The 12,958-nt window shown below is 58.0% G+C and overlaps 1 protein-coding gene across 8 annotated transcripts in view; it reads right to left on the minus strand.

The window, feature by feature from the left end:
• The window catches only part of LOC128345780 (phospholipid-transporting ATPase ID-like), an 88,615-nt gene that overhangs the window by 60,508 nt on the left and 15,149 nt on the right, over window positions 1–12,958 (minus strand). For all 8 annotated transcript variants that reach the window (XM_053298233.1, XM_053298234.1, XM_053298237.1 and 5 more), the window contains exon 2: window positions 7,565–7,658. In XM_053298233.1, coding sequence (XP_053154208.1) covers window positions 7,565–7,607 — 43 coding nt within the window. In that variant the 5' untranslated portion in view covers window positions 7,608–7,658. The remainder of the gene's footprint in view (window positions 1–7,564; window positions 7,659–12,958) is intronic.

The following is a 12,958-nucleotide window of genomic DNA, read 5'->3' on the forward strand; positions in this document are numbered from 1 at the left end:
CTCCCTGACAAACGGGCGGCTCTCATGAATCACTCTTGCCACTTTAGAACAGTCTCAGGCATTGGCAAGCCTGGGAAGGGGCCCGTTCAGTTCCCTCCCCCACTTCCGACTGCTTCCTCCGTTCCTTCTTCCTTTTATCGAGATGCCACTTTATTGATTTAACATTTTTTAAAATTTAACTTAACTTTGCCTTAAGAACATATGAACATAAAAACAGCCCTACTGGATCAGGCCCAAAGCCCAGCTGGTCTAGCATCCAACTTCACACAGTGGCTCTGAGAAGCCCACAGGCAAGCGGGGAGGGTGTGCCCTCTCTCCTGCTGCTGCTGCTGCTGCTCCCCTGCAACTGGGATTGAGAGGCACTGAGTGCCTCTGAGGCTGGAGGTGGCCCACAGCCACCAGACTAGTAGCCATTGATAGACCATGAATTTGTCTAAGCCCCTTTTAAAGCCATCCAGGCTGTTGGCTGTCACCAGTCAACTTTCAGACTGTGCTTTCCAGACTGTGGGTCAAAGTGGTGTAAAATCCCACGACTTCTCCTGATGTTTTGAAGCCACCATGGCATTGAACACTACTTCCTTCCGGGGGGGGGAGTGGGAGAAGGGGGGGTGACTGACAGCTTTCCTTCACCTCCTCTCCCCCCCCGACCCACCAGTCCTCTGGGGACTGCTGTCCACCATCTCCCCAACCCCCACACGAGGCACATTGGGGAGAAAGATTGCAAAGCTGGGGAGTTGTGGTGGGGTGGCGAGGGGAGAAGAGAACAAGCGAGAGATCAGGGCCGAGAGAGGGAATGAGAGAGAGGTGAGGGGCGAAACAACCCCCAAATGAAAACAAAGCTGGCAAATCGGGGAGGGAGATTGTCGGCAAAGCTGGTGAGTTTCAAACCCCTTCCTAATGATCCCTAGCATGGAATTGGCCTTTTTCACAGCTGCCGCACATTGAGGCGACACTTTCAACGAGCTGTCCACCACAACCCCAAGATCCCTCTCCTGGTCCGTCACCGACAGCTCAGATCCCATCAGCATGTACTTGAAGTTGGGGTTCTTCGTCCCAATGTGCATCACTTTACACTTGCCAACATTGAACCGCATTTGCCACTTTGTCGCCCACTCACCCAGTTTGGAGAGATCCTTTTGGAGCTCTTCACAATCAGTTATGCATTTCACTACCCGAAAGAGTTTGGTATCATCTGCAAATTTGGCCACCTCGCTGCTTACCCCAACTTCTAGATCATTTACAAACAAGTTAAAGAACACTCCTCTCAGTACCAATCCCTGGGGGACCCCACTTCTTACTTCCAGTAAGGAGGTTTTCTGCTTCTGATATATTCAAAGAAGTTTTTGTTATTCCCCTGGACACTTCTAGATATATGCTCCTCAAACTCTCTTCTTGCATCCCTTATTGTCTTTTGTCAGAGTTTATGTTGCTTTCTGTTCTCTTCATTTGGGCAGGACTTCCATTTTCTGAAGGAAGTCTTCCTTCCTTGTATAGCTTCCCTGATTCTACTTATTAGCCATGCTGGCGTCCTCCTGAACTTGGTGGTGCCTTTCCTCTTTCTTGGTATACATTCCAACTGAGCTTCTGGTACTGTGGTTTTGAATACGTTCCATGCTTTCTGGAGTGATTTGACCCTCCTGCCTTCCCCTTTCAGCTTCCTTTTTGCAAGTCCCCTCATTTTTGAGAAGTTTCCTCTCTGTCTAGAGGCAGCCGCAAGAGGGTGGGGGAGCACAGAGGCCTGGAGTCACTGAGGACATGTGTCCCCCCCCCCCGCCCCATGGGAAGGTCCCCCGGCCCTCACTTTCACTTCCCAGAGGCAGGTCCACTGCCCCCAGGGTCAGGTGTTCAACTCCTCCCAACGTCATGCCACGGCCCTCTGCCCCACGGGGCCTGTGCTTCAGTCACTGGGTTGCCCCGACCACCAGCTGTGCCGACATGGCCATCTTTTGCATAGAGAAGGAGCGAGGGAAGGAGGAAGCCAGCCGGCCAGATCGGAATCAATGCCAATCAATGCAGTAATCAATGTGATTACTGCACTTAAGTGGGTCCTGTTGTGCAGGCTGAAGCTAAAGGCCGGTCTGGGAAGCCTGAATGTTTGGCACCATCTTAGCAGAAGCCTGGAGCCTCTGCTCGGGCGGCCGGAGGCCCCAGGCTGGGCTCAGCCTGCTCCCAGCAGAGGCGGCCCTCAAGCAGCAAGAGGAGGAGGAGGCTCAAGAGGAGGACCCCTCTCGGACTGCCACCTCCGGGGCTCTGTTACCAGGCAGCAGAGACCATCCTGGCTGGGCTGAGCGGACCAGGGCCTCTGCCTGCTCCATGCTCCTGGGCTGGCTTTATCTGTCCCTGCAGCCACCGGCCGAGCACAAAGAGCTACGTGTGGATGTGGAGTCTGTCACGGGGTCCCCTGGAGAGCGGCTTCCGCGGCCCCATCGGCAAGGCTGCTCCAGCGCATGCCCACAGCGCTGAAGCAGAAGTGGTGGTGCCCAGGGGTGCCTTGCAGACCACGGGGCCTTGAACAGCCGCAGCTGCTGCGAAGAAGCAGAAACCAAGTCTTCCCCCCTTCACCCTGCAGTCGGACTCTGGCCACACTGGCGGTCTTCACTGGGTGAGGGAAAACAACGGATGCCCTCAAGGGCTGGCAAAATATCTCCAGCCTTGGCTTTATTTTGTTCATCCCATCAGCCCTGGAAGCAGGGAAGGGATGGGGGCAACTCCTGAGTGCCAAGCGTGGGATTTATCTGCAGACTGCAGAACCAAAAGAGGCCTCCAGGGAAGCTTCCAGTGGCTGGCCCCAAGGCAGGGGGAGGGGGGAGGGGGAGGCTGCATGCCCACCCCCAGCCCCAGAGAGCGGCTCCCACGGCCAGCACCCTCTGCTGCTCAGAGGCATTAGCACCACTTCTGGATGCAGCTAGTAGTTTTACTTCCAGCCCCCAGACCGTTTTGGGATGGCTTTAGGGACAGAGGGAGCTGCCATCTACTGAGTCAGACCCTTGGTCTATCTAGCTCAGTATTGTCTACACAGACTGGCAGCAGCTTCTCCTAGGTTGCAGGCAGGCGTCTCTCTCAGCCCTGTCTGGGAGATGCTGCCAGGGAGGGAACTTGGAACCTAGATGCTCTTCCCAGAGCGGCTCCATTATCCCCTCAGGGGAGTCTCTTCCAGAGCTCACACATGGAGCCTCCCATTCAAATGCAACCAGGGCAGACCCTCCTTAGCTAAGCCATGCTTGCTGCCACAAGACCAGCTCTCTTCTCTGGGGCTTAGACAAAATCAGGGAGGGCAACTCTGTCAGTGGCTACTGGTCTGGTGGCTACAGGCTATTTCTAGGCGCAGAGGCAGGATGACTCCCAATACCAGTTGCAGGGGAGCTGCAGCAGGAGAGAGGGCAGGCCCCTTTCAGCTTCAGGTTGTGGGCTTCCCAGAGGCACCCCGAGGGCCACCGTGGGAAACAGGATGGTGGACCGGAGGGGCTTTCTTGGGCCTGAGCCAGCAAGGCTCTTCCTGTGTTCTCCCTCTTCATGATGGAAGAATGCATTCCACTCCTAGGTGCTTCCACACACAACCTCTCACATGCTTCCATGTGCAAATCTTTATGCATCAGGCAGCACCACAGGTGGGGCCAGGTTGGGTACGGCCCAAGGGCCCCCCCCCCACCCACACAAGGGCCCCCTGGCTTAAAGCTCAGCCCCTTCACAGTGGAAGGACTTGCTGTGCGTGAGAGAGAGAGAGAGAGAGAGTTGTGTGGTGCCATCGTATTCTCCTTGGCATCTCCTCCTTGGGAGAAAGCTTCTGGCCAGTGGGAGGGGAGGGCTTGGAGATGCCAGGACAGGGGCTAGGAGGATGAGGGGCAGGGCTGCGTCCAGGGCTGTAGCCGGCCCAGTGAGCTCTTTGGGGACCCACTCTGGCCCCAGAGGCCTGTTCATGAGGCTGAGGCAGAGGGACTTGTCTGGCTCTCAGGCGGTCCGGCCGCTTGCCCCCCACCGCCGGAGCACCCGGCTCTCTGCAGAAGCCCCCCTCCTCTCCCTCTCCTCACAGCAAAGTGGCCAGCCAGAGCGGAGCACTCTCCTTCCCCAGGAGGAGGGGTGGGCTTTGTCACGCGGGGCCCTTTCCTGCTGAACCCTGGGCTACCTGCAGGCAGCATCTCTGGCAGCTGCCAAAGATCTGATCTGATTCATTTCCGGATTTTCTGCTGTAACTCTTTCTATACAATCCTCCAGGGAGTTTGCAACAATGAGGGGGAAACAGCAAGAGCTGCACTACAATGTCTTAGCAATTGACAGCAAAGCCAAAAAGGACCCCAAAGAGAAGCAGCTGCCAGCCCCAAAGCCGCGAAGAGCAATCCCACCCCCTCCCCGGCAGGCCCCCTGAAAGGAAACGCCTCTCTGAGCAGGGATGGCGCCCGGCAGGCCTCTCTTGGGTGCTGGGACCAAAGAGGCTGCTGCTTTTGAGTATCCAATGAGGGGGAGGCAAGAAAGGAGCGAGGCAGGATCCCTGCGCCTGGTAGGCTTGAACTCCTTTGGTACTGTGGCGTCCCCTGCTCTCAATTGCGCGGGGGCAGGGGAGCATACAGGGGCTGGTTCGCCTGGAGCTGCTCCCCGGGGGGGGGGGCTTCCGTCACAAAAGCACAGCCTAGGCGCATGGAAGGGCCAACTCTGCGGCTTCTCCTGGGTCTTCCACTAGTCTCTGCCTGATGTGTGTGGACTTGTGCTGGAAACCACACCAAGCAGCTGGCGGGCTCTACCTTTCCAAGCCCCGGGAGGGGGGGCGGGGAGAAGAACCCTTGGCTTCTTTCCACCCTCTGTGCCAAGCAAAATCGCCTCTTGGCGCCCCGGAGTGGCTGCAGCCTGCTCACAGCCTCCGGCCTCCCGCCTCCTTCAGGGCCAAGTCTCTGCTTCCCCAAAGAGGAGGAGGCTGACACTGCAGCTGACCTGAAGGACGTGAGGCTTTGGCTCTGGGGAAAGGGCAAGGCGGAATTTCCCAGGAGGGCGACAGTCATCCCCGGGGATCCTTCTGCTTCCCAGTAAGAGAGTCATCGTTCTCCTTTCACTTTGGAAGCGGCTGCTTTGTCATCTTTCCCAGGAAACCCAGCAGGAAGCTGCAAAGACCACAGCGGCAATCCAGTACATTGTGAAGGGTTGAGCAACCAGGAAGCTGGCAACCTCCGTGCTCAGCCCTCTGGCTCCAAACTGGGGAAGAAGGAGATGTGTTTGCAGGCACAAGAGGAAGAGGAAGAGGGCGATGCTCACGGGGGGGGGCTGGCCCGGCTCCAGCCGCACAAGGAGGAGAACCCTCTCCCCCTCCTCTGCCAGCCAGATCATACAAGGACCTCCCCAGCCCGGCATCTGACGGAGCACGAAGGCAGAGGGAGAGGGGAAGGGCTGGCGGACCCTCCCCTGGCCGGGGCCTGGGCCCTTTGGGCTCCTTGCCAGTGTGGCCAGCCGGCTGGCCTCTGCACCGACCCGGGAGGAGGCAGGCACACCTCTGGGACTTGCACCTCGGATTCCTTTCAAGAATGCACAAGGCAGCTTACAACAGTTGAGGGAAAACAGCCGCTTGTCTCCATCAGCAGGGCACAGAGGGAATGAATGAATAATTGATGGAAACAGATTCAAAGCCACCTTAAGGAGATGGGTTTTCACCTATGGACAGAAACAGGAAATGGTGGCCGGGGGGGGGGTGAGCAAGACGAGCCTCTGGGGTCCACCTGACTGAGCACCTGATTCCTTGGAGGAAGAGCAGGATATAAATGTAACAACAACAACAACAATAATAAAGCACAGGGGTTCAAACAACCCAGCCCCCCAGCCCCTGAGGGCCCCCAGGTCCACCCCTCCCTCTTTTCTCCATTGTCGCTCTCCCTCCGAGGGGCTGCTACGGGGAGAGGGGTGAGCATGGCCCCCCCTTCCCTACCCCGGCTACGCCTCTGCCCCAGCTCAATGAATGGAACAAAAGCAGCCCCTTGGGAAGGGTGGGGGGTGCTGAAGGCATTGAGGGGAGGGAGGAGGGTGCCGCTCTCTGATGTGGGGCCACAGATTGCTGCCTCGGAGGGGCTCAGATGCCGCTTGGCCCCACGGATGCTCAGGGCTCCCCCACGGGCACCTCCCCCGCCTCCCGGGGACTTCTAAGCCGTGCCTATAGAGGGGCAACCATGTTGGTGCCTCGTGGGCTGTTTCAGCCCAAGCACCTGTGGGGCAAAAGCCATCCTGCCCCAGTCTTTGCCGGGGTGCTGCCAGGAGGCTCTGCCAAGAACAAGGGGGCGTGCGGTGTGCGTGCGTGCGTGCATGCCTGGGGGTGGGGGGTCCAACTCCACGCTTCGCCTCTGCTGCTGCCGCGGTGGCTAGCATGTCGCCAGCGTCAAGAACCAGGGCTCAGCTCCGGAGAGGGGGGCGGAGAGGCCAGGCAAAGTCGGCGAGGTCTCGCCAGCGGTGGCTCCCCAGCTCTGGCCTGTTTCCGAATCGGGCAGGTTGTGCAACTTCTGTTCCTGTTGCTTGAGGCACTGCTGGTTGTCCTGCTGAACAAGCAGCCGGTCCTGAGGGGGCCCCCCCGCCCCCCCCCCACACTCTCCACCGCCAGAAGCCAAGCCAGTGGCAGGAAGGAGGAGGAGAATAGCTGGAAGGGAAGGGGAGGGAGAAGGGAGGGAGGCCAGCCCCGCCCCAAAGAGCCAAGCATCACTCCTTCCTCCAGAGATGCTGTTGCCTTCTGCCCAGCCAGACCCACTGAGTTCCGTCTTGCCTGCACTGACAGGCAGCAGCCCTCCAGCCCCGGGGAAGCTGCCTGCCAAGGATGGAGCCTGAGCCCTGGAAGCAAACCCTCTTCCGCTGAGCTGGGCCCTCCCCTGCAGGGCTCCAGGATGATCCGACAGGCCCTCCCCCCACCCCTGCAGTGCCCACACGGAGCCCTGCCCCACTCCCTGCCCCAGCGGGAGCCCAAATGAAGAGCAGTGTGTTCCCTGCCCCCCACCCCGAGATTTCTTTCTCCTGCCCCTTACAGAGGTCAGGGCCGGGCTAAGGATAGTTCCGCCAGCATCCCACAAAGCGCTGGAGGCAGAAAGGCAGCCTCCTGGGACTGCCGAAAAGGCAAACGTCCCACTGCCTGGAAGAAGGCCACGCCAGGCCTGAGCGCATGAAGGCAGCCCCAGGGAGCCTCTCGGCTTCCCCAGCAAGCTGAGTTCATGACGGCGAGGAGGAGGCCGGAGCCTGGCCTTGGTCCCTTGGCAGGGAAAGGGAGACTCCAAGCCCCCTCCTTCTCGGCTGCCCGGCCTGGCCAGCATCCTGCTCTGGGTGGGTCCCTCCTTGCTGGCAGAAGAAGAAGAAGAAGTTGCTCCCCCGCGGAGGGCATCCAGCGCCACACCCCAGGTGGCAGCTCAGCCCCAATGGATGGCCCCAAGCGCCGCCTGGGGCCAGGCTCCTTTGGCTGAGAGCACCTCCTCCCCAGGCAGCAGCTGGGTGCTGTGTTGGCATCGGGGGGGGGGGGCAGCACGGGGGCAGCTCCTCTCCGGGGCCCACAGATTCCTGCCGAAGCCAAGAGGTTGTCTCCCTGCTGCTGCGGCTGCACGAGGGGCTCGCTTACCTTTCAACCTCTGCTTGCCAAAGTTCAAGCCAAAGAGCGGCATCCTGGCCCCTTCCTTCAAGTCCAGCAGCCACGATCGACGGCAGCAGAGTTCCTGGAGAGGAGAGGAAAGGAAAGAGGCAGGCGCTTCAGCCTGGGGCCGCTCTCCTCCTCCGGCCTGGCTGGCCACCTGCACAAACCGGGTCCTGAGCCCATCTCCCGAGGAAGCGGACACGGTTCACGAAGCGGCTACGATTACACACACCCCGCCGCCGCCGCCGCGGTCTCGCTTTGCAAGTCATCCTGAGCAGAGGCAGCAGGTGGGTGGCTGCAGACGGGGGCCGGCTTCAGGGCTCAGGTGGTGCTGCTGCCTCCAGCCGCAGGGGCAAGAGGGAGAGCAGCAGGAGAGGGGGCCCCTGCCCCCCCCGCCTGTGGGCTCCCCAGGTGGGCCTGATCCAGCAGGGCTGTCCTTCAGTTCTGACGGTGGGGGTGGCACGAGGTGGACAGAGCTGGGTATGCTCATCCTAGAGAAGAGAAGCGGGGCGGGGGGGGGGGACAAGAGCCGTCCTCCCATCTCTGAAGGGTTCTCACCTAGAGGGAGGAGCAGGGTCTCCCTCTGTGGCCCCTGAGGGCCGGACCAGAACTGGCCCCCAGGAGCAGATCCAGGCTCAATGTGGGGAGGCACTTCCAAGCTCCCTTCCAGCCCCCAAATCCCATGGTCCTGAGCATGTGGGCTCCAGGTGCTCAGATGAAACCCCTCCTCCATGAAGCAGGAGAAACCCGGCTCCTTCCCATGAGATCTGGACTGGGTACTCCAAATGCAGGGAAGAGGGCAAGAGCCCCCCCCCCCACCGCCCACCGCCCAGGCTGCTTCAGGCTTAACATAGGCAGGAATCTCTTTCAACCCGATCTTGGAGATACTGCCAGGGAGGGGACTTGGAACCTAGATGCTCTCCCCAGAGCGGCTCCATCCCCTAATAAGGGGAATCTCTTCCAGTGCTGCTCACACTTCTAGTCTCCCTTTCAGATGCAACCAGGGCGGACCCTGCTTAGCTAGGGGGACAAGTCATGCTGGCGACCACCAGACCAGCTCTCCTCTCTGAGAGGAGGAGACAGGAGAGAGGGTCCTCAGAAGGTGCTGGACTTCCACTCTCACCCCCCCCCACATACACACACCTTGGGCTACAAGGGCCTTTGGCGGCCTTTGGCCATTGTGGCTGGGGAGGGTGGGAGTGGAACTGGGGACATAATGGAGAAGCTGCCCTCTCCTGCTTTCCCCCTTTGGTTGCCCCCTTTGTCTTGCCTGCCTCAGATCACGAAGAGCCCCAAAGCTGAGCTAGTTCAGCACCATCCCCCCCACCCAGGCAGGAGGGTCTGCAAAGCAGGGCGCTTCCCCGATCACATGCTACAAATGGGGGGGAAAGGCTTCGGCTTGGCAGGACCATATTGAATACGATCCCCAGAACCCCAAACTCCAAGAACGAGGAAATACAGCAATTTTTCTGCAACTGACTTGCAACGTTGTCGCTCTACCGCGCAAAGGCAACATCCAAAAGGCGGCATCGGAAAGGTGAGCAGCACTTTGCCCTGGAAAGCAACCGAGGCGGCTCTTCCACCCCTCCCAGGCCAGGTCTCTCTCTGGGGCACCGAGCCACAAGCGCCGCAGAAGCAGGCTGGCTGCGGAGGGGCCATCAGCCAGGAGGAGGGGCAGACTCGTCCTCCGGGAGGGCAGGGCTCTGGAGGGCAGGGGCAGAAGCTCTGGGCAGGGGCAGGCTCTGGAGGGCAGGGGCAGAAGCAACGGGCGGGAGTGGCAAGGGAGGCGATTTGGCCTTGGGAAGCCCTCCTGAAGCAGAAGAGCAGCTCCCAGGGAAACATTCCGCCTCATGCAGTGGGGTGGGGTGGGGTGGGGGGCTCTGCTCTGCGGGAGGCTTCCAGCCAGGCAGCCATCTCTCAGGGAGGCTGCAGGAGCCTGCTTCCTGCACTGAGCGGGGGGCTAAACCAGAAGCCCCCCAGGGACCCCCTTCCAACCCTACAGGGAGGCCATCATCCCACCCCGGTTTCTCCACTGCCCCCCTCCCTACATGCTGACAGAGCCTGTCACAGGCATGTGCTTCTGTGTAGAGCACCAGATACACAGAGGGTGTGGCAGTCACAGTCCAGACAGAGAGGCACCCGGAGCAGCCCAAGGGCTGCAGATGAAAACTGCAAAGGTTTCCTCAAAGATTAGCCAACCAGACTCTGGTGGCAGCAGGAGGGGGGCAGGCCACCTTCACTTTGGGGACTTCTTCACCACATCACCACCACCACGGTTGTGCAAATCTGCTTTCCCCGTCAGTCCCTGCAGAGTTAGAGTTCACCACTCTCTGGGCAGCAGCAGCAGCAGCAGCAGGAGCAACCCAAACTCCCCATGGAGTGGGGAGTAGCCCGAGAAGAGCAGGCAGGCCCCTCTCTGGACAGAAAGCCATCCGCTGTGACGGAACCCGAGCAACTCAAAGGCACCTTCTTGGCAGTCAGGGCCAGGGATTGTGACTCTTCAAGGGAGCAGAGACAGAGCCAAGAGCCACCGTGGAGAGCTGGTCTGGTGGCAGCAAGCAGGACTTGTCCCCTTAGCAAAGCAGGGTCCACCCTGGTTGCATATGGATGGAAGATGATCTGTGAGCTCTGTAAGATATTCCCCTCAGGGGATGGAGCCGCCGCTCTGGGAAGAGCAGAAGGTTCCCAGTTCCCTCCCTGGCAGTTAACCCCTGCTAACTTGGCAAAGAGGCACCTTTTAAAAGCAGTGATTCTCTTTATTTTGCAGGGGGAGAGTAACTGGCCCTATCCACTCCCAGCACAGGACCTCCAGTGACCGTTGCTGGTGTCTGTCATGTTTCTTTTTAGATTGTGAGCCCTTTGGGGACAGGGAGCCATCTTATTTATTATTTCTCTGTGTAAACCGCCCTGAGCCATTTTTGGAAGGGCGGTATAGAAACTGAATATATAATATAATATAATATAATATAATATAATATAATATAATATAATATAATATAATATAATATGATCTCCAAGAGAGGGCTGAGAGAGATTCCTGCCTGCAACCTGGGAGAAGCTGCTGCCAGTCTGTGTAGACAATACTGCGCTAGATAGACCAAGGGTCTGACTCAGTATAGGGCAGCTTCCTCTGTTCCCATGACTGACAGGGAAAGCAGATTTGCACAACCGTGGTGATGATGTGGTGAAGTCCCGGACCTGAAGGAGCCCCCACCCCCGACTGGAGCCTTTTGAAGGCTCCAGCAGGTGTCATGGGGGCGGGGTGTGTGTGTGTGTGGAGCTCTACACCTCCAGAGGAAAGGAAGGGGGAGATAAAAGCCCTCCCTCCCTCCCTGGCCCAGTGGCTGGCCAAGCCAGGCCAGGCTCCTCTTGAAGGGACCGAGGCGCTCAGGAGGGGTCCCTTGCATGGCGTTGTTAGCAAGAAGAATCTTGGCCCCGATCCACCCAGACTCCTTGGTGTAGGCAGAGCAGCCTGAGCCTGGCCCAGCCAAGGATGGTTGTGACCCATCAAGCCCTCTGCAAAGGGCTACCTCAGAGACTGCCCCCCCCCACCGCCCTGACTGTCACCCCTGTGTTGGAAGTGAAGGACTTTGCGCTGTCTCTTGTCTCAATGACAGTGGAGGACAGACTAGTAAGTCAGAGGGCTAGAGGGTCAAGACATTGGTCACCCCTTCTCCACTGCTATCCCTTTGGATATGTGTAGATTGCTAATCTCAGGGACTAACTTCCTTCCTCTCTCTCTCTCTCTCTCTTCCCTACCTGCCCTTCTGCCTTGCAACATGTGTGCAGAGATGCAGAATCCATCTGCATCCAGCTAGATAGATAGATTAGCGATCCTATCTCTTCACTTTCCTATCTAGAATGGAGTTCTCTAATAAATACTCCATATATTGATTTGAAACTATGAACTGACTCCAAGTTACTTTCCTCTCAGCATACATGCATGCCTCACCAAATTCCGTTGTGTTGTGCCTCTGTGCACTCTGCTATAATGAAAAAGGGATTCTCCTACCAGAGAGAATTCCCAACACCTTGGGCATGTCCCAGCGGCCAAGCAGCGGCACAGAGCGGGGGCTCCTCTGGAGCAGCCCACCCCCACCCCATCCAGCATCCAAGCAAGTCTGGACAGGAGCTGGCATCCAGTCCTCAGGGCCTGGCTCTCTTGAAAAGCGGCCCATGGAAGGATGGAGTATTTTAAGCTGCCCTTCAGAACAGGCTGGGCTAAGGAGCTCCAGAAGTTGTGAGGCTCTGAGAGCAGGTGGCACAAGAAGGAAGGCTGGAGGGAGGGAGGGAGGGGTGGGGGGGCATGCGATCAAGGAGAGGTCTGAGGACAACGCGGCCAGTGGGGTCTGCCAATAGTTTCCAGGGGGCTGGCGGGGCTCTTGCCACAGGAAAAGCAGCCGCCGGGCTCCAGCGGTCGGAAGGTTAGAGGAGTGGCTGGATCCGTTGTGCGTCAGTGTGTTTTAGATATTTATCAACTGTTTTTCAAAGCTAAGAAGTGGCAAGTTAATTTTAAAAAAGGTTCAAATAACGAACACATGTTACTTAAACAAAAACAGCCCCCCTGGAATCCCTAAAGGCCAATTTGCACAGACCGCTCAGTCTGGTAGTTTGTCTCTGCTTAGCGGAGGCCACACCCTGAAGATGCTCGTGCTGCTGGGGCGGGGGGGGGGCGGGGGGGGGCTTGGCACCTTCTCCTCCGATCATCTTTCCTCTAAAAACGCTTCCCATGAGCTGGTTTTGTTTGTCTGTCTGATGCTGGCCCCTGCATTTTCTGTGCTTAAAAGGTTTCTGAAAACACTGATACTGTAAAAGAGGTCTGAGTGCTGACTTCTTAAAAACTGGAATTGGAATGTTTTCATTCCCTGTAAGTTGTTAGCATCAGCCTGCTGCTGCTGTTGCTGCCACCACTTATATACTGTTCCACTTTTCAAGAAAAGAGTTCTCAAAGCAGTTCATGGAGGAGGAAGAGGAGGAGGAGGAGGAGGAGGAAGAAGGAAGAAGAAGAGGAGGTCCCCAAAGGGCTCACAATTAAAAAAAAAAAAGGAAATGCAAGGCAGACACCAGCAACAGCCACCCTGCAGAGGGGCTGTGCTGGGGATGGAAGGGGCCAGTTGCTCCCTCCCCCACCCTGCTTAATAGAAAGAAAACTCCCACTTTGAAAAGTGCCCCATTGCCCAGTTAGCAGGGGTTACCCTGCGGGAGGGACATATATGACTTTTTGGAGTCATTTTTTGGATTGAAGGACTATCCTGTGCCTCACCGAACAAGCACCTAGCAGCTTAAAGCACATGTGTACATGTGCATGTGTGTACGCACACAGATACACAAATGGAGCACATCCGCCCTCTTCCAAGATGAATGCTTGGGGGCAGGATGCTT

This window comes from Hemicordylus capensis, chromosome 2 (assembly GCF_027244095.1).
Source record: "Hemicordylus capensis ecotype Gifberg chromosome 2, rHemCap1.1.pri, whole genome shotgun sequence".
In the NCBI taxonomy this organism is placed as follows: Eukaryota; Metazoa; Chordata; class Lepidosauria; order Squamata; family Cordylidae; genus Hemicordylus; species Hemicordylus capensis.